This window comes from Rhea pennata, chromosome 4 (genome assembly GCF_028389875.1).
Source record: "Rhea pennata isolate bPtePen1 chromosome 4, bPtePen1.pri, whole genome shotgun sequence".
In the NCBI taxonomy this organism is placed as follows: Eukaryota; Metazoa; Chordata; class Aves; order Rheiformes; family Rheidae; genus Rhea; species Rhea pennata.
The window spans coordinates 28,591,242-28,611,513 of NC_084666.1; the positions used below are offsets into that span (position 1 = coordinate 28,591,242).

Below are 20,272 nucleotides of genomic sequence, written 5' to 3' on the forward strand. Positions count from 1 at the left end.
TCGCCGCTATAAAGGCGGCGGAACCGCGGCGGCGAGCGCAGAGCGCTGAGCCCCGGCCGGCGGCACCAGCTCCCCTCCTCCCCCCGCGCCGCCGGCGCACGGCCCCGGGGGGACGCGGGGACCCATGCAGCCCGCCCCAACGCCGGCCCCCGCCTTGGGCGAGCCGCCAGCGAGCCATGGCCGACGGCTTGCGGAGGCTGGTCAGCACCGAGAGCGGCCGCGTGCTGCAGGAGAAGCTGGAGAGCTGGTACCAGGACTACGAGGTGGGGCTGCGCCCCGGCCCCGGGCCGCCGCCGCGGGGGGACGCGCGCCGCCGTCGCCGGGGGCTGCGCGGCGCGGCGCCGCCTCGCGCTGCCGCCCGCGCCGGGCGAGCGGGGCCCGCGCCGAGGGCGGCGGGCGGGAGCCGCCGCCGCCGGTTGCCATGGCGCCCGGGCCGCGCTGCGGTTGCCGCGGTGACGGGCGGAGCAACGGACGCCAACGGCCGGGGCCTGCGGGCGCCTGGGCGCCACCGCGCCGGCACCGCGCCGCCGGCGGGGCGGGGGAGTGTGTGTGGCGCAACGGCCGCTTCGGCTTTGGTTTATTTGCTCTGTTTTTTAGCTTCAAGTATGTGGAAACGTTGGTCAGGCCGCAGCTTTTGATGCTGAAAAGTAGCTGAACATTAACATGCCGCCCCCGCTGCCAACGGGTGCGAGGACAGGCTGAAGAGGGATGGAGCAGGGGTCTGCGGGCTGCCGAGCCCCTTCGCCACGTCTCTGCCTGTTTGCTGCCCTAGGCACAGGGTCTTTCCGCTATTGAGCGAGAAAATGGAGCATGCTGCAGGACATAGGAACAAAATCATGCCCTGTCCGTGGATGTGGAAGGCAGGTGTAGGGCGACCACAGTGGATGTGGGTACTGGGGTTTATTTAGGAACCTCCCTTCCTCTCTCCCACGTGTCACCTTCACTTGGTCTCAACTTCCTGGCCGGTCGGTCACTGCTCTGGGCAGGGACCCTCCGATCTGGGGAGATGGGCAGGAAGTCCTGCGTGTTCCCGCTGTGCACCTGTTTGCATTACCAGTCTTGGATGTTACCTGCCGACGTCCCTGGGCATTTCCCACCATTCGTCTCCATACATTTTGCTGATCTTCAGGACCTTCCTCCACTTCCAGAATCTTTCCTCCAGCCAGAATTTTCACTTTCTTCTTTCTGAGACTGCTGGTTCTTTTCAGAAACATTCTTTTTGGCACCAGCTCTTTCTGGAACCACAAGTTTCTGGTTTTCCCAATCTAAATAGCCTATGCACAGAAGTACAATATGTGATTAGCCTTCCTAATTGGTTGTTTCTGTCTCATGCCTCTTTATAAATTTCAGGACTCGGGACATGCTGCTTCTGCATAGTTCAAAATTTACAACCAGCCCATACTTACTAGCTACTGGTTGTAGCTAGCAAGTAGGAGACTTCTGATTGAGAGTTCAAAAGCTCAATTTTGGACATTCACACACAGACATACACCCAATTATCTGCTGCTGGTCAGCATTCACAATGTCAGCTTTTTTTTTTCCTATGACAAGGTTCACTGAAGGTAAAGATGGGAAGCTAAGTGGTAGGTGAGCTGTAATAACTGAGAATTAGAGAGGAAGAAAAAATAGTATTTTTTGGATAGATGGTGGGATGCCTCAGGAAAAATAACAGTAGATGGAAAGATGAAGGTGAGGCACATTCAGAAAAAATAGTGTATGGCCTGGAGAATACAGTATGAGGAAAAGGAAGTTAATACTATTCTCACATTCCTCTCACTCTTATCTAGCTTTTCAGTCCTTCTCTGAAAGAAACCTGTTATAGACAAGAAAAACTACTGCAAGAGAGCACAGTTATAGAAAGCCTTCAGAAAAAGGGAAGTAGTTACAAGCAGAGAATTTCAGGTAGGGAAAAGGAAAAGGCTGGAGATGGATGTAGCAGAATGCACAGAGGATTACAAGATGATTGCAGCATAGTGGCTTTGTGAGGAGGGAGAGAGAACAGGTTGAGGAGATAGAACAGGGGAAGCAGAGAGAAGGGGTAAAATTAAAGGAAAGATGAAGGAAAGATAAAGGATGAAGAGAACTGATATTTGAAAATCATATTGAAAGCTTCTGCTTAGAAACTTCATTCACAAGGTGTTCACTCCTGTGTCCCCTAACATGGAATTTGCAACCCTGGCAGTTTAGGTATGTATCACTTCAGGACACTGCTAGTTGTTTTGGTCATAAACCTGTAGCCTCTGCCATGTGCTGTAGAGAGGAGTAATGATGCTGAGTAGAGATGCAGCTTTTTCAAGAGAAGTCTTTTTTTTTTTTTTTTTTTTTTTTCTTCATTGTATCTAGAAGCTGTAGTGTCTTAACAGACAGTCAAACTTTCTGTAGGATTCATGGCAAGGCAGAATTTTAAGAAGGAGTTTGAAGGCAGCTGATAAAGAGTGCAGGACAAAGCAGAGAAAGAACAAAGCGACTCACTTGAAAATTTTGCAAATGGATGGTGAAGGTAGACATCAGGGGATGATCAAGAATGACAGCTGAGCTCTGCATAACAAATGAAGTAAGGATAGTCTTTGAGGTCTTGGGAAATGAAGACGATCAGGTTCAATCTGCTATTATAGAGAAGGATGACCTGACAGATGGGAACACCGTGGGGTGTTGCAGCAGTGTAATGTGCTGGAAAAATGCTCTTTCTGATGGACGTTAGCAGGGTGAGATGGTTCTCCTTGAGGCCAGAGAAAAGCATGTTGCAGTAATCAAAATGCAAGGTTACTGAGGCATGGATAAGAATTTTTAGCTGCTTTGATAGCCTGTAAAAGCCATATGGAATCATTGAAGCCTGAAGACCTACAAGGAGATGTTGAAGATGATATGCAGGTTATAGGTAAAGACTGAAGAAGCAGGTACAAAGGATGTGTTTTCATGGCAGGTGCAGTAGCATCCTGGACAGATTTTAATTCCATTAATCATTTTCAGAGTTGTATTTGCTGAAAGTGATGTAATTTTGCTCTTCTGTTGTTTCCTAGGCATAATGAGGGATTTTGCCTGCTCTTCAGTAGTGTTTGTTTCATTTGGTAACTCTTAAAAATCAGCTAAAATTGCATGGAAGTTTCATGTGGCTATTGACAAAGCAAGATAATAACTTTAAATGTTTTATTTCAGCTAATATGTAAAATCCTATTTTGTACTAATATATGATTTTTCATCCAACAATCCCTTATCTTACTGTATTAAATATTTGGTGCTAAGGACATTTTTATGATCCTTCTTTGAGTCATTCTTGTGGTGATATCCTCTTTATGAATGGAGAAAGGAGTAAGTTTTGTTCTCCATGACTTAAGTGGGTGATAGAGTCCTTATGTCTAGTCTCTTTGTTAACAACATGAACCTTTTGAAGATAAATATTCTAGCTATGGTAAAGGAGGCAGTAACAAGATGTTTGAAGATGTATTTAGAAGAAAGCCTTTTATGTTATGATCATAACAGGACTCATTTTAAGTAAAAACGAGCAGGCAGATGTTTTAATACTTCTAATTTACAGATTAATTCCTGTGATCAGAATCTGAACCGATGTTGCGAAATAATAGAAATGAACTCCGCGATTCAAGGGCAGCTCTTCACAATCCTCAGTGAAACAGCTCGAGAAGGTAGATCAGTGCTTTGTTGTCTTACTCACACATTTCACACTTGTTGTCTTTTTAAACACTGGCTCTTACTTTAGGTGTTCTCACAAATTCTTAATATACGTGTTTTCTTAGGTGGACATTATGCAGGTGTGGAAACTATAAAATCTCGTCTTCTGCCATGGCTAGGGACTTGTTTTTCCAGTACGACTTCAGGAAAGCCCTTTGAAACTAATCTCTCTCTCAGTCAGGTATGTAGGAAAATGTATTTTAAGAGAATAAGTGGTACAGATTTATATCTGCAGGACAGGCTTATTACTTTCTGTTAGTAACTTCCCTCCTTGATATTGCATAATAAATTATAATTATGTCCTTGGCTGCTCATGGAGACAGCTATATTATTTCTCCCTTTCGGTTTCCATTCCCTTGAAAGAGAAATTAAAGAGGTTATTGACTTTATAGAGCTTCTGCTGTGTTGCAAAAATGAATGACAGTATGGAGTAATCTGCTTTGTAAGAGAAGCTATGTTCTTGGATGGCTTTCCTTACCTAGATAAAGAATTATGCTGGTTTACTATCTTTGATTGACAAAGATATCGTAGAAGTATTTGTACCATACCTCTATTCATAAAAACCCAGCACTGTGTGAAAATACATTTATAAGCTGAAGGTATATATCAAACTCCATGCTTTTAACTGTAAGCTCTTTTTCTTTTTTGAAGAATAATGTTTGCTTAGTATCTGAGCATTATAATAATGTCCAGAAGAAGAAAAGTTCTGCTCATGCCAGTCACCACATTCCTGACCTAAAGTTTGGAGTTAATATGTACTTTTTTTTTTTTCCCCTCTGGGTGATATTTACTGTGAGAATTGTAATAATAACAGTTTGGCAGGAAAGACAGATCCACTGTGGCTCTATGCTTGTGTTTTTTGAAAGAGAATGTGTTACCTAATGCAGACTGGCTGAAAATGCTGAAGATCTTGTGATCTGGCAGTAAGGTTTCCCTGCTCTCTGACTTCTCATTTGTAAACCTCCTTTATCAAAACTGTTCACAATTGCAGTAAAGATAAATGAAAAGTGATATCCAATGGGGTTCAGATTCCAGTGTGCTGCAGGAGTAAGATTACTTGCTTTAAGTTTTCTGACAAAAAATAAATGTAAAATTATAATGTTATTAAATGACAATCTGTACACCAATCATGGATTTGTCATTGCAGATGATATTCAAAATTTAAAGGAAAACCCACTGCCCATTTATTTATGGTAGTACCAGGCAAGTCCATGGGTTGTTATAGTTGCCTGTGTAGTAGTGTGCCTTCTTGAATTACAACAGTTTCTTGATCGATTCTAATAACTTTTCTTGTAATTTTGCATGCATGAATTCACAGCAGCTTTACTTAATTGGTGGCATAGTCAGTCAGAAGACTTGATTAAAAAACAACTATATAACACATCTGTAAGAACACTTTGTCAGGCTGATACACGGATGGTAAATACACATAACAGACCTTCTATATTCTCTATCATGAAGTGTATGTGAAATTAATATTTTTCCTAATGGAATTGAATTTCTTTGCTATTTTTGTGCCTAGAAAGTATTGCTAGTATATTTAGAAGGTATACAGTTGCTTTTGTTTCCAGCTACTTTAGAAACATTCTTTACCGAAATGTTTAGAAATACCTGTGTCTATAATACTATACTACACTGTTGAAGGATTCTGTAAGGTAGAGCATCCAAGCAGTGTGATTTTATGTTTTGTTGTAGGATTCAGTGGAGAAAGAGAGGCAGCTGAGAAAGTTTGCCAACAGTCAAACTCTTGAACTACAAGAGCTGCAAAAAGAACTGACTTCTACTCGTCTACAGCTCAGCCATGTGAAACAAGAGTAGGAGAGCTAACTGTGATTCTTGTTTTTTTTTTCCCTTTTCAATAACAAGATATATTTTTTCCCTTCAGTCTGAGTACAAATAGAGATTTGTAAAATTTTTCATTTCTGGCATAAAATCAGACCCTCAGAGTATATTTAGATTCTGGATTGTCTAAATTTTGAAAATGCTGATCTGCATATCCCAAGCCAGCTGTGTCCCGAGTTGGGTACAAAAGATACAGTCATACCTGCATTCACAAGTTGACTCTAGGTTTTGCCTTGCAGAACTGTAAAAACATGTCAGTATAGCAGGCAAGAGGGTTTTGTACAGTGCATCACCATCCATTGGAACTGCAGCTGATAGACTTGCATGCTGAGCAAACCTTGATAAAAATCAGTTGAGTAGCTCTGGACTAGCCTTTATTGAAGGACCTATAGCAGTATAATTAGCTGTGCTATGTAATTAGTATGTGAACATCTGAGAATATTGAAACCTGTGGTGGCAAGATGGAGGAAGAAAGACGTTTTCAAATATATGACTAGCACAGTTTTCGTAAAATTGTATAAACATCTTTTGTGGAACGTTGTAGTCCCAGAATGACTTAACAGCTTCAGAAACAAATCAGTGCAGTTACTGCCACTTTCAAGGACATATCAGAGGTAGCTCCAAGTGATAGACATTTTCTGATCCATTCTGTTACTATGACAACAACGAATGTTCACAGTCTTTTAGTCAATACAAAAAGTAATATAAATCATTGTTTTTAATAAGTGATTCCAGGAAAACATTAAGTTCTCAGGCTGTATTAGCAAGATATGAGCAAATAGTTTCAATAGAAAGAAAATTTCATCCTGCTTCCTATTTTTGTAAGAGTCTCCTGCTTTCCTATGAGTATCAATTATATCTCATCTTGGATGAATACAGCCATTCGAACTTTTGACTGTCCAAGAAGTCTCCCAGTCAACTCTGAGTTAAAGATCAATGCACGCCCTTGGAAAGCAAATAAAAGCACAAAAGATCTTGCAATCTCTCTGTATACATTACATATTGAAAGTGACAATACGGGACAGAGAAGGACTGGACAGTTGAGAGCATTTAGTAGGAGAGATGTTTGTTCTTTGTGTTTCAAGTGTTTTACCAGAACTAGGTAATTTTGGAAAATTAATTTCAGCCTGGAAGCTCTAATAAGCAAAGGACTGTGGTGAAGAGTCAGATATATATGAAGGTTGGTTTAAGGGTCAGACATTTCATCCTCTGCACCTGTGTGGATTGAAGAAGATGATTTGATGAGCTGGAGAAAGGTTGAATGTTGGATGGTCAAGATAAGAAGTACAAGGAAACTTAGTTGCTATTAAAGATTGGAGTGAGTGTGTGACAAGTTGCAGTATAAGAAAAGACAGTTTGGGATTAGTTCCTATTAAGTAGTGGAAAATCAGTGGAAAAGAGTTTACACTGTTCTGGTGTGGACTGCGTTTCTTTGTGCAGTCAGGCCAGAGAGGGCAGGGAGCTGGTTGTCATTTACAAACATAGGATTCTGGAAAGAAGAGAGTTGGGAAGAGGTATTTCAAGTGTGAAAATTTCAGAAATAATCCTTCAAGATGATGAAGTATAGGGATATGGTCATGCAGTTATTGACAGGCAGATGTGCAGGTATAGAAGAAAGAGAATTAGTGTTCCAAGGTGATACCCAATTTATGGGGAGTGAAGTCAATCTGACTGCCATAAATGGTTGAAACACACGGAGAAACTGGAACTGAGCCTTCATGAAGAATAATGGAAATACTGGATTATAGGAAAATAATTTTGTTACTCCTTAGTCAGATATGACTTTTGTAAACTATTTGTGTGCTGATAGCCTGCACAAAGCCCACTGTGATTGTTTTCATGTTAAATCATCAAGGAGATGGTCTGCTGAAACAGGTCAGCTTGTTGTATTCAATTCTGTGGTGGCATATGTATCTTTGTAATGAAGGTTATTAATTTTTCTTGCAGTCTGACTGAAACCCAGTTGGCTCTTGAAGACACGAAGGCAAAATCTGCCACTACTCTTTTAGCAGCAGAAGATGAAATTGTTCAGCTAAAAGCAGCGTAAGAAAAATCTAATCTTGGGGTTTTTGTGGCAATAAGTGAACATGCAGCAGCACAGTCTGTCATTTCCCTGAGGGGGATTCTGTTTATTTGTAAATGTCCCATGCTATAAAAAAAAATAGGTGCAACTCTAACATCCTTGTAGCTTTGTTTCTAACATAAATAGATTCAAGGTGAGAAGAACCCCTATCCTGGCTGAACCTGTAGTATCTTTTTTTTTCTTTTATGGTAGAGGATGAGTAATCCGAAATTAGCAACTTGAGAGCATTTAAGTCCTGTAGATGATGTTAAATAAGAGAGAAACATATTCTGAATATAGCTGGAAACCATTTTGTTTGTAATTTGCTATGATGCTCTTGAAAGTAGCTGCTGTTGAATAAAAGACAGTTCAAACACTCTAAGATGAAGTTCTTTATGAAGCTGTTTGTTTTATGCTAGTTTTGTCAAATCCTTTTACCTGTCTGTAGAGAAGTGGTCATGATTATTGGTAATGTTGATGTCTCTTTGCAAATGTTCTTTTGAGCTTCTAAGTGTATTGATCTCATCTGAGAAGTTAATCTGGATCAGTATAATAGTGCAGCTGAGGGACCTTCCTTTCCATTTCAATACAACGGTCCTTAAAAATAATTCTTTGTGAATGGACCTAGAAATATTCAAGAGGCAGTACTAATTCTTCACTGTTACAAAATGTAGCCCAGGTCGTCTTTTTATTATTTTGTCAGAAAAAGAGTATGAAGGTAGCCAGAATTCCTTCCAATAGCATGTAGATTCTTGTGATAACTGACGTTTCAACAAAAGAAATATAGTCAGGCTTGTTTTTTTATTTTATTTTTTTAAAATGCAGCTTTTTAGTTAAATAAAGCTGCTGTGCTTCTTGAAAATGAAGGACACCGAACTTTCCTACTTACACTATAGGAAAGGCTGTGACTGTCCATGAGTTTGTTTTCTTTCAGGGCAGTTAAGTGGATGGACTACTCCTGATAAAAATGAGCAAACAAAACCTGCACAAGCCAGTAGAGCTTCAGCTACCTCTACCAAGTTAAATATCACTTGTTGGATGTTTATTGTCGCTTCTAGGATAGTACTGATCACTTTGAACTTTAGCTTTTTAGATGGATTCCTAGATCATAAATGCATGTCTATGTAAGATGGGCTCCTTCAATTTGTTGGGTGAAAAGTACCTCATGCAACTCCTTGGTTCTTATATAAATAACCTGACTTTTGTCTTCCAGTTAAGAACAGTTAGTTGGGAATAGCCTCTCATGTTTCCCATACATAGGTCTCAGGCAAGTGGTGCAGAAATTTATGCTACCATATGTGTACTAAAGACAAAGAAGAAAACATTCCTGTCTTCCCATGAATGCAGGAATTCTGTAACCCCCACATACATATGTTTCATGTTCACCCTCAGTTTAGTTGGCATGATACCTTTGTACCTTCTATTTGAGTCTTTTACTTTTGATTGAAGCGAAGGTGCTATTGTTCCTGTTCTGTGAATCTTTTTACCTAAGATTGAAGCCTTTTAGCTGAGTAGGATCAGATTTGCCTTGTCTTTTCCTACCTGTTGAAACCAGAGCCCTTCTAAAAATAGAGAAGTTGAGGTCAGGACTGATCTTTGTCACACTTCAGGCGGGATATTTTTACCTAAAGAACAATTTGCCAGGAATATCCTTTGCATTTTTGTCTGTCAGCTTGGTTCCTGAGATTTTTAGAATAGCTGATGATGTTCCTCATGTCTATAGTCTGTCTTGCACACTTCAACCAATGTTTTGCAAGCCATCTCAGTCTCCTGGGCTGCTAGAGCTAAAGTAGTCTAGCCTCAGTATAATTAACTCCCATAAGCAGCACAAGTTTTCATTATATTAAGGTATTCATTGTAAGAGGATTTAGCTATTTGCTGCAGAATTATGGAGTGCCCCCTCTGGGTTGTACATCAATATAGAATATTTTAATGAACACTGATCAACATTTAAACAGTAATGGGAAATTTTTAAGAGGAAAATGATGAAAAATAGTGTACTAAATACAGAAAAAAAAACATATTCTTATAAGTCGCCTAAAGAAACGATTCATCTTATTAGTACTCTTATAAATGGAAGTTTACTTCTAGAGTGTTTAGACTCTTCCTAAAAGTGGTCAAACTAAGCAAAGCTGGACAACTCACTTTGAAGAAAGTTATGTCATGAGAACTTTTTTTTTTCTTGGACTTCAGTAAGGAGGACCTCATACACAGATTGGCAGAAAGACATTTTGATAAACATGATTGCATTAATGCCAGCCAGTGTGGTAGCTTGAATCAGTTATGTGAGGAGACTCGAGTGTCTCTGTCACAGGAGGCTCTTAAGAATAGATTAAATAGGCATCTGGTGAGAATGATGTAGGTGGAGTTGTGCTTGCCTTGAATTTCAGTGTAATCTGACTGAACAAGTCAGGTCTAGTCTGAGGAATGGGGGAACTGTGAGGGGCTTTATTCCTAGCAAATTATTTTTAACTGGAGATAGTAGTTGGGTTATTTTTCCAAGCAGCATTAAGCAGGTAGTTGATGCTCATTCTGAAAGCTGTTGTATTTTCTCCTAAGGAACTGTTTGGTGTAAGACATTTAATCAGACAGTAATTTGTAAGTGTTTCTGTCTCAAAATTGTTTTTTCCTCTTATTTTTATTAGAAGGAAAAAAATATGCATTTTTAATGGTAAATTTTCTTAAGTTTGTGAATTACTATAGAATTTCGGATGAATAATGAAAGATTTCCCTACATTTCAGCATAAGGAGTCTGACTTGCTCAATATTTCTTCTGTTGCTTTTTTTTGGTGATAAGGATTAACTTGATAGATGGTTTGCATTGGTAGAAAGACACCTTGTGACTAACTTTATTCTGTGTGGTTAAGTCTGAAGGCTTCCCATGCTCAGGAGGAGAATGCTCTGAGGAATTTAAATCGTCTGAATGACTATGAGCAACAGATTCAAATACTGAGGGATGAGATTTCTATCCTGGATGCTCAAAAATCTGTTCTGCAAAGCAGGTAGGGGTGTAAATCAGAGAAGTTACTGAATCGAAGAAATAACTGAAGTTAGGCAGCGTGAACTCCCTCCTCATTTTAAGTTGAAGGGTAAACAAAACTAAGCATTTGCACTTTGTTATTTATTAAGGAACATAAACTCTTTAATATAGTGCCCAAATGTGTTCATGTCACCATGTTAGGCTGTTATGTTGAGTTTCTGGCAAAATAGCAAAGAGAACAGCTTTACAAAATACACAGAGAGCAACAATACAGAATAAAACCAGATGGTTAGTTTTTGTTTATAAGCTCCCTTTGAACATTGTACTGTTACAGGGCAGAACTTGTTTTTACATTCTGATTTGTTTGACTTTAAAACTCTGCACTGGTACTGGAGGAGGAACAAATCTCTAAAGTTTTACTAGTTAAAAGTATGCTTCACTGAAACACAGTGCTTAGCTGCACAAATTATTTTAATTTTATGCTTCAGCATTTAGTCCATAAAATGTAATGACACAAATGCTTTCATAATAAGCTAACCACTATTGTGGCTGCAACTTTACTTCTTTAATTAGATTGACTCAATATCTCAGCCAACTCTGGTGATAATAAAGTTGGCACAAAACTCTGTGCAACAGGCCAAGGCATCTGAGGATAGCAAAGTGACTTCATGCTTCTTTGCATGTCTCTTGTAGACTTGCACGGAGCCGCTCTCCTTCCCCACGACACAGTCAGAGTAGGTCACCTAGTCCACTTCCCCTGAGGAGCTGCTCACCTGGCCGAGCCAGGCTTACAAATGCTTCGCGTCATGCCTACCTGGTGGCTCGCTTCGGTGACATTTATGCTCAAGAACGCTTGGATGCAGAGACCCTTCTGAGGACATACATCAGCGATATGGAGATGGTGCAGAGGATAATATACATTGCAGCTGTGGTATGAAAATTAGACTAGACTCTCAGTTTAATGTCCTTTTCACATTTTTTTCTGAAGCATGATACTCTTGTCCAAACACTAGAACAAGGTCACTAATCTGCAGTACTGGTGCTAACAGGGGCACATAGGAAGATTTTGAATGGCCTTAAAAGGTAGATGGTTTCTGCACTAGACAACACTGCTTCACTTAAATGCTTTTGGAAAGATTGTATTTTAGAAAGGTAAAAGTCGTAAAAGTCTTTCAATATCATGCTTCACCATTACCTGTAGATATGTTTTCCAGTTTTCTTGGGTACCTTGAAAATACCTAGATACCTCACATTTACCATAAGCTCAGTCTGCAAAAATTGTGTTCATTTTTCTGTGCTTAATTTTTCCTGTAAAATTGATGTAGTACGTACCTGTGTCAGAGAGGCAGCATATCTCTTAGTGTATGTGATCCCAGTCACAGCATTTCCACAATTGTCAGTCAATTTACATCCTCTAAGTACAATTTTCTTGCCAACAGAAAAGAGGTACTACTGTCAGATAAGTTAGGCTGTGACATAAAATACTCATTATTAAACTCTTTCCTTGGTGTCTTTGAATGTGGTTCTGTTGCTTCTCTGCGTGTGTGATGGTATCTTACAGAAAAACAGAAGGTCAGGTGGGAAGCATTTTAATTCTGTCTTAAAATAAATCACACTTGGCTTAATCTGAGAAATCCTGTCTATTTTTAACTTTCTATTCTACAGCAGTATTCTGTCTTCTTCCTTACAACAATTACAAGGAGTTACATTCATCCTTTCAGATCTTTGATAGAAATCTAATCTCAGTCTTCTGGATTTAACTGATTTTTTTTTTATTTGCAGGAATCTTTTCATGCAGCAAAGATGGCCTACAGGCATTTCAAAATGCGTGTAAGAAAAACTCTGTCTCTAGGTCACTCAGGGCCTGAGTCACTTGAAGACACTGTCCTGGATTATATAGTTCGCCATGAGGATCTGTATGATGTTCAAGCCAGCGTCAATGTAAGTCAAGGGCTGTGGGGGAGTGATGTGTTGATCTATTTCAACATCTAATGAATTCAGAGTGTATGAACTAGAAATTCTCTGTGACTTGAAGCGGGAAGAGAAGTTTATGACATGGGTTTTTGTCCTGTGGCAGTTGTTTTCCAAAATAATATTGCAGTATGGCCTAGTTATTGTGTTTTATTTGTCTGTGACAATGATGTGTCTCTCTGCTCTGACTCTGTTGGCAAGATACAGGCTAACTATAGTTAAGCAAAAAAATTTATGCTAAATTGTATTATTTTTCTTAAATCTGTACTCTACTGAAAAATTGCATTCTCCTCCTAAGAGTGATGCCAGTGACATGGCTGATGCTTCACTTCTGAACATAACACCATGTTCCCTCTGGAGCTAATATTTTCTGAAATAGCCTAACTACAATGTTTCTGGAAGCCTTTTATTATAATGATTTTTTTAAATGTAGAAAGCTGAGAGGCATAATTTGGAGGAATTTCAATACTTGCCCATGAGTAAAAGTGTTAGTAAGCTCAAATTTCTCACATATTGTATTTATTTTCAGGAAGTAATTCGTTCCATGAACATCAACCCAAAGATTTCATTCCCACCAGAAATTGATTTCATTGTGATCAGCAGTTTGATTCGAGAGTTGTGCCGTGTGGCGTTTTCAATGCAGACGCTGATTCCTCCTCTTGATATTGCTTTTGGTACAGATGGAGAACTTTTCAATGAGACCAAGTAAGAATTCCTTTCTGTGGACTCTTATTGTAAAAAATCAGAGATGGAAAAAATCCATCAAGTTGCATAGCCCACTTCTTTCCTAATTACTGTAAAGGTTTAAGATTGATGGTAAACTTTAATGTAGGGCAAAAATTCCTGGTCTGTAATGAATTCAGTATGTCTTTAAGGTTTATGATACTGTATAATTGCCAGGATGTAGTCCAGTGTTAGTAGCTTTTTTTTTTTTTTTTTTAATCAGCAGGGGAGCAATTTTCTGTATAAATCAGGCTCTTCTACATATTTAATTTATCCTTTAATAGGTAAAATAACATCGTTTTTCCTTTCTCTGCTTAGTCTCTCTGCCTCCAGTGTTTATAAAATGCCTTCATCTTTGTTACTGTGTTCTTGCCCATTTGATAGAAGTCATGTTTATGGAGATCTGGCAGTTGGTGCCTGATATTAGGATCCTCAACATGTGTGCTCTGACCTTCAGGCTGTGACTGCCGTACGACATATGGATCTTAATACACCACTGTCTCTTCTGATTTGGAGTTGAGCAAAATGCAGAATGCCTCTTAGAAATGGATTTTTTTTTAATAAGAAAAAATGCACACCATAGCATAGTTCTATTTTTCTAGGCTCAGGGCTGGCTGCTGTGTGAGCTGGTAGAGAACTGCAGGGTACTTCACAAATCTTCAGGAAAGCTAATGGGAGTGATAGCTCCAAAGAAACTTGCTCTCAAAAGTAGGAAAAGCCACAGCAATAAAGAGGTTTATAATAATAATTTAAAATAAAATGAACCAGATGAAGGAAGAGCTTGAGACAGCAAGGAGAGAAATAGAAAGGCAGAAGTAGTCCTTCAACAGGAGAGTGCAGAGTCATACATGACTAGTTAATGGTCCTGTCCTAGTACTGGACAGTTAGCTATTTGACATCCAAAGCTATTGGCTGAATTAAAAAGGCAGAAATGCTGCAGTATGACCTTAGGATACTTGGTCTACTTGATGTGTGTGACCTTCAAAAAATGTATGTACGTATTGCCGTGGGAAATATATGTTTATATGTTTCATAGATATGTATACGTGTGGTATAAATATGTGTGCTATATGTGCTACAGGAATATGGAGCAAAATCTGTAGAAATTTAAATGGCTGTTGACTATATGGGGCACCATTCTATAAAAGGGCTGACCAAACGTTACTGCATCTTCTGTCTTCCTCCATGCAGAGTTATATGGCTATTTGTTTACAAGATTGTTTTATAATCTATACATTTTTTTTATATCAGTTATTTGGTATTTATTTTGAATACCAGGTATCTGTAAAACCAGACATGTAATATTCAGCCAATTTTGCAGACTTAGGAAGGTAATATATATCTGCTATATTAATAAAGTTCTTTAGAATATTTTTTTCTCAGCTTAAAAGTCACTATTTTATTACCTGTATCTCAGAAGCTTGCTAATACAACTGTCTCATGGGTCATAAGATACCAGGATGCAACTTCATAGTCAAAATTGAATGTTTCTGTAATATCCTTTATAGTGATCTTGTTTTGGCAAGATATTTCATGAAGATAGGAAGACTGATTGCTAAAACACTGATAAGGAGTTTTGGTCTCAGTAGACCCAAGGATCCTGACTTGTATGTAGGCTATACAGGATCATAGCCTAGTAGTCATCTGAAGCGTGAGATGGTTATATCAAGGTGTCTCTGAGTATAAGTGGACAGTATGCTGTGCTAAGAGTTTGTCTTAACAATGTGTTCCTTTGATATGTATTCTTAAAGAAAACTTATTTTAGTGATATGGAAATATTGTCAAGAAAGCTGTATGTGAGCTGTAACTAATATTCTGCTTTTGGCAGCCTTGGTGACTTGAAGCATTGTGTTTATCTTTTGGCATTTACTTGTGGACATGTCATGTCTTTGAACAGGTACCGTCGTAGCTTTGACTCTGATTTCACAGCTCCCTTGGTGGCCTATCATGTGTGGCCTGCTCTGATTGAAAATGATGTTGTAATTGTGAAGGGAGAGGCAGTTACAAAAAGAGGAGCTCTGGTAGGTACTTTTGTTAAGGAACGTGTTAAGCGAAGTCATCAGATTTAAACTTTCTATTTACAAATTTAAAATGATACATTCGTGATTGCTCCCAGCCTGGCTGGAGTTGTGCATATCAAACATCAGATTTCAGATCCTTATCCTGCATTTAGTTTTACACAGATGTATAGTCCCATTTGCCTTCCTGTCTTCATCATGCAGTAAAGATGTGTGATTGTTGGCAGAGCCTTTATTAGGCAGAAAGTCAACCCTTTTTGTCTTCAAGCCTTGTCTCCAGCACAGCAAGGCTGCTTACAGAGTCTGTCTTTAATAGTCTCTCTCAAAAGAGGTTTGCTAATCTTTTCTCTCGTAGTGGTCTCACAGAAGCAGAAGTAGAAGCAGAAGCCACAGCCGCAGCCGTAGCACGAGTCCTCTTCGATCTCATTGTGTAAGCCCCAGCTGAAAGCCGGTAGTATAAACAGCATCTAGAATTTTAAACTCAGAACATGGGCAATCCTTTAATAATACTGACCTGCTACAAATACCTGCATATTTTAATATTGGAAATAGATGGCTTTATTTGGAATGAGGTGAAGCTGACCTGGCAGATTGCATGGTGTAATTGTCAGTAGAGAAATTGTATGAGAAACAGATCGTCATTAAACTCACAGAAGTGCCAGTTAATTGTGGATCTCACAATACTTTCCCATTTGAAGTCTACTCTGTCTTTCTGTATAGCTGCCTACTCCCTGTGGCTTCAATACTCTTCTAAATAATGAATTGAACCATCTGGAAGTGTTTTAGGCATCTTGCAGTACATATAAATAGCACATGGGCCTTGCCTCCTTGAATTAGTAATCTAAGTTTACTCTGCGCTGCCTCAAAGGAACAGGAAATCAGTGTGGGGTGGGCAGGAGAGGAAGAACTAAAGTGATACAAGTAAGATAAAATGTGAAACCTCAGCAGAGTTCTGCATATAGCTACACAGTATTTTAAATTCTCTCAGCAATTTTTCTGATATATTTTTCTGATTGTTTACTCATATTATTAATTTGAAATAAGTAACCTCAATTTAAAATGTGAATATTATTGAAAATGTGAGATGCTCTTGGTAAAACACAGGGTGTAAAAGAGGTGAACAAAACTTTTTGAATTTGACTTTCTAACAGTGGAGTTTCACTGATACAGTAACGTGCAAATTTTCTGAATATTGATTTGCCCATGGTGCCTTTTTTGAGTGCAGTTCTTCAGTGAAACTAAATTCCCATTTCTGTTCGTCTTGCAGTTAACTCGAAGCCGCAGTTCTTCACCATTAAGGACCGGAAGCCCAAGTAAGTGGGCATGCTCAGTTCATAATGACTCAAGGTTTTCACAGTAAGTCCTTGAGAGACTGAGCAGAGATGAAATAACATGCTGAAGGTCTTTGTCTCTAACATGCTTGTCCAAGTTCTGTTTTTAAATTGCGTAGCCCTTTCCTTTTCTCTGTATGGAAAAGGGCTGAGATTTCTCACATGGTGAAAAGGAAGCTCTCTTCCCTATTCAGACCACTGTCACATGTTCTGTTGCTGGTGGTTGCTTTTATACCATGACCAGTTCTATGGCAAGTAAAACTTACTGTCTTTCCCACAGGAGAGCCAGCTAGCTGCATGCCTACTGGCTCCATACTTTTCAAAATCCAAAGAGAGAGCTAAAGAGATGGTGAGGGTGAAGTAGGGTTTTTAAACAGTAGGAGGGTGTGCCCATCTTGAAGCTACATCAATTTACAAGTTCAGGAAAAAAAAAGTTTTACTGAAATGTGTATTTTTTTCCAATAGGGCTTTAGGTTAACTGGATGTTTGTGATTCATTACATCTGGATCAGTCAACTTCAATGGTGCCTTCTCCTCTTCCATGAGTACCTCAGATCTCACAATAATGTGAATGGCAGTTGTTTGTCGCTCCAAATGGAGGGTTATATGTTGTTTTTGCTTAGTGTGTTTTTATAATTATAGAAGGTTTATTTATAATTTTTAAAAATTAATTCAACTCTTTTGATAAAAAAAACTAAAACAATAAGGTGCATGTAATACAGGATCATACTCATTTGGCAAAGTTTACAGAGCTCTGAGGAACGCATGCTGTAACGTTGTAGCTATAGATAGAGCAATTGCATCTAGAATGTTTTCCCCAGATACCAAATGATGCAGCTCATCTTGATAGGATGTTTAATATAACTAAAACTGTGAGCATTACAGATGTTAAGATTAGCTATTACTTGAAAACAATTTCATTAAATGGTGCTTATTTACAATTTTAGGAAACAGTACTAATCTCAGGATGTGTGACTCTCACACAGAATCATTTAAGTATCTCCTTGCAATAATCTGAATTTTCTAACTACGATGCAGAGGTCACACAGAGCAGTCATAAATTACCAGTATTTTATCAAACCTTAGGACTTTATTCGTGTCTTTTATGACAGCGGACTGCCAGCTGTTTGCTTTTAACAAAGCAGTAACAGTCCTTGTTAAATTCATTGTTACTCAAGAAATGAATATCACAAAGATATGTAATTTGGACCTTAAAATGTTTTGAAAGTGTGTCACTGACTATTTGCAGGCCTGAAATATCTAAGCCTAACTTAAGGTGACCTAATTATTCAGTATCATTTTTAATGGACTTCACACCAGACTATTAGATTAGTAATTCTTGTGAATGCAGACACAAAACCCTGGCCCTTATCATTTATTGTGGGTATTTATCACACCGTAAATATAAAAATGGAAGAGCTGAAAAGGTTTTCTGATATTTTAAATATTTTTTTGTTTCACTTTTAAAAGTTGATTTTAATATCAGCATTTCTGATTCTAAGAGAACTGACACTGTCTTTCTCTTTGAACCTCATCTGTAGGGCCAGCCTTAAATACAAGCCACACAAGTGACTGTTTGAGGTCTTGCGCTTTTACATAGGGATTTGTCACAATGGATCTGACCTTTAATTCACCAAGTCCACTGTCTCGTTCCAGTCAATTCGTGATGCTTCAAAGGAATGTGGAAATTTCCCCAAATTCATCTCTGCAATTCTGGAATATAAACAATCAGAGAGAGGAAAAATTCCTTTCTGCCTCCTGTGTCTTGGAACATGATGTTTCATTACTATTGCTTTAACAAAATGAACAAATACATATTTTATTAGTTCTGAAATTATTACCTCTTAAAACTAAGTTACTTGAACAAAATCTGTGATCCCTTTCCAGGGATCTTGAGCTGAATATGAATTTACATATCCATTCTCTTTCTCTTTGCTTCTTGTATGGTTTAAGGCTTTGGCACAAGGCTCTACAAAGATCAGGATCAGATTTCAGGCAGACTTTAGTCCAAGAGCCATGGAACAACAGAGAAACTAGTTCAACAGGTGTATTTTTGTTGGCTTTAGGCCTGTTAGTCACCAGAGCAAAATGAGGTCCTGTACATGGAGCATCATTCACAGGGCTACTATGAATGAACTAAGGGGACACAAATGAAAGGAGCACGCGTGTATGTGGTATGATTTCTTCTTGTCTAAGAAAGTCTAAGGAAATGCAAAGCAGTCTGTTTCCTTTCTTGAGAACCTCATAGTTTGTCACAGCTATGGATCTGTGTTTGTGATAAGCTTGCATGTATCTATGTTGATCTCATGACCAAAGCACCACAATTTTGGAGAAACTGAGCATCTGCAGCCTGTACTGCAACCAAGGGTAATTAGATGTCTTGAGTATGAGTTTGAGCAGCAAAATGAAGACTTTCTCAGAATCTCATAATTACCAAGGGCTGAAGAGATGCATTTTTTTATTAGATATTTTGACTTCTACATGTATTTACCAATACATGTCTGTTTTTTTTTAATTATCTTGAGGTGAAATCAGTTTCCATACCAACTGTAAGAAAACTAGATCAAGAAAGTATGTTTTTCTTGAAAAGCATGAGATACTGGGTAGACCCAGATTCATACACCTATAGTGCCATTAGGAACTAGTGTTCCCCAAAATCTAAAAATGCAGTGCAAGACAGATTAACTGTGCTTGGGGACCATCTCACCATGTTCAGCAGCAGGTTATCTAGTAGTCTCAAAGCAGAAGAGGAAGCTAGTGGACTGTCAGACAATGACTTGTTTTTGCAGTGAGAAAATAGTGGAATTTCTTGCATTAATGTTTCAGAACTGACCATTTTCAGCAAAATAAGGAGACAGTCCTCAACTGTCTTAATTCATTCGTTAAACAATTCTTACCCTTTACTCAGTTGTATTCTGCGGCCTGTAGTCTTTTTATAGGAATATAAATGTTTTACACTAGTTACCTGCACAGCTTATTTATAGCCAATTAAATCCATAGGCCAGACAGAGGATTGCTTTTAATGTCAAGTCAGACGTTAGTAGCTGCTGTGCTTCTTTTCATCTACATGACACCAGTGTAGAGTGTACAAACCAATAAAGATCAGTCTATACAATTGTATGGAATTAACTGTAAAATATAAAAGAGTTTTATAAAAAGGGATTCCTGTAACTGCTTGCTGGATTCAGTGAATGGAACATGAATGTGAAATTGATGATTTGATACTTTAGTAAGACTTTTAAATATGTTAAGTGAGATCAATTGTTTCTCTCCCCTGCCCTAAACCACAAGCCTGAATAATGCTACACTTTTAAATACAGCAAAGTAGAATCAGTACAATACAACAAAGTAAAGTCAGTACCATAAGGGTGGACTCTTAGAAGTGACCAAAACAAAATCAGCAGGTTTTATATATACAAGAAAACTGTAGGACAGTATTACTCATGATCAAAGTGATCATACTAGGGAAAAGAAGGCTATGTTTTGAACTAATTTAAAATCTTCAGAGATGCATTGATGGAAGCGAGACTGCACATGATGTAAAAAAGCACCACCACTGGGCCAAGTATTCATGTAGGGCAGCACACGTTTGCAAGGGCTTTTGTGACTGCTGAAGAATTTCATCTGCACATCATCTCTCTGAAGTCTGATTATGTGTG

General features: G+C 38.8%; 1 protein-coding gene across 1 annotated transcript; it reads left to right on the plus strand.

The window, feature by feature from the left end:
* The first annotated feature begins 176 nt into the window (after positions 1-176).
* On the plus strand, positions 177-15,938 carry SPATA18 (spermatogenesis associated 18). The gene is made up of 11 exons (XM_062574634.1): positions 177-263; positions 3,536-3,641; positions 3,753-3,868; positions 5,383-5,501; positions 7,477-7,572; positions 10,459-10,593; positions 11,265-11,502; positions 12,354-12,512; positions 13,072-13,247; positions 15,163-15,286; positions 15,639-15,938. Exons 1-11 carry the CDS (start codon positions 177-179, stop codon positions 15,726-15,728), a joined length of 1,446 nt encoding a protein of 481 aa, XP_062430618.1. The 3' UTR covers positions 15,729-15,938.
* Positions 15,939-20,272: the final 4,334 nt, after the last annotated feature.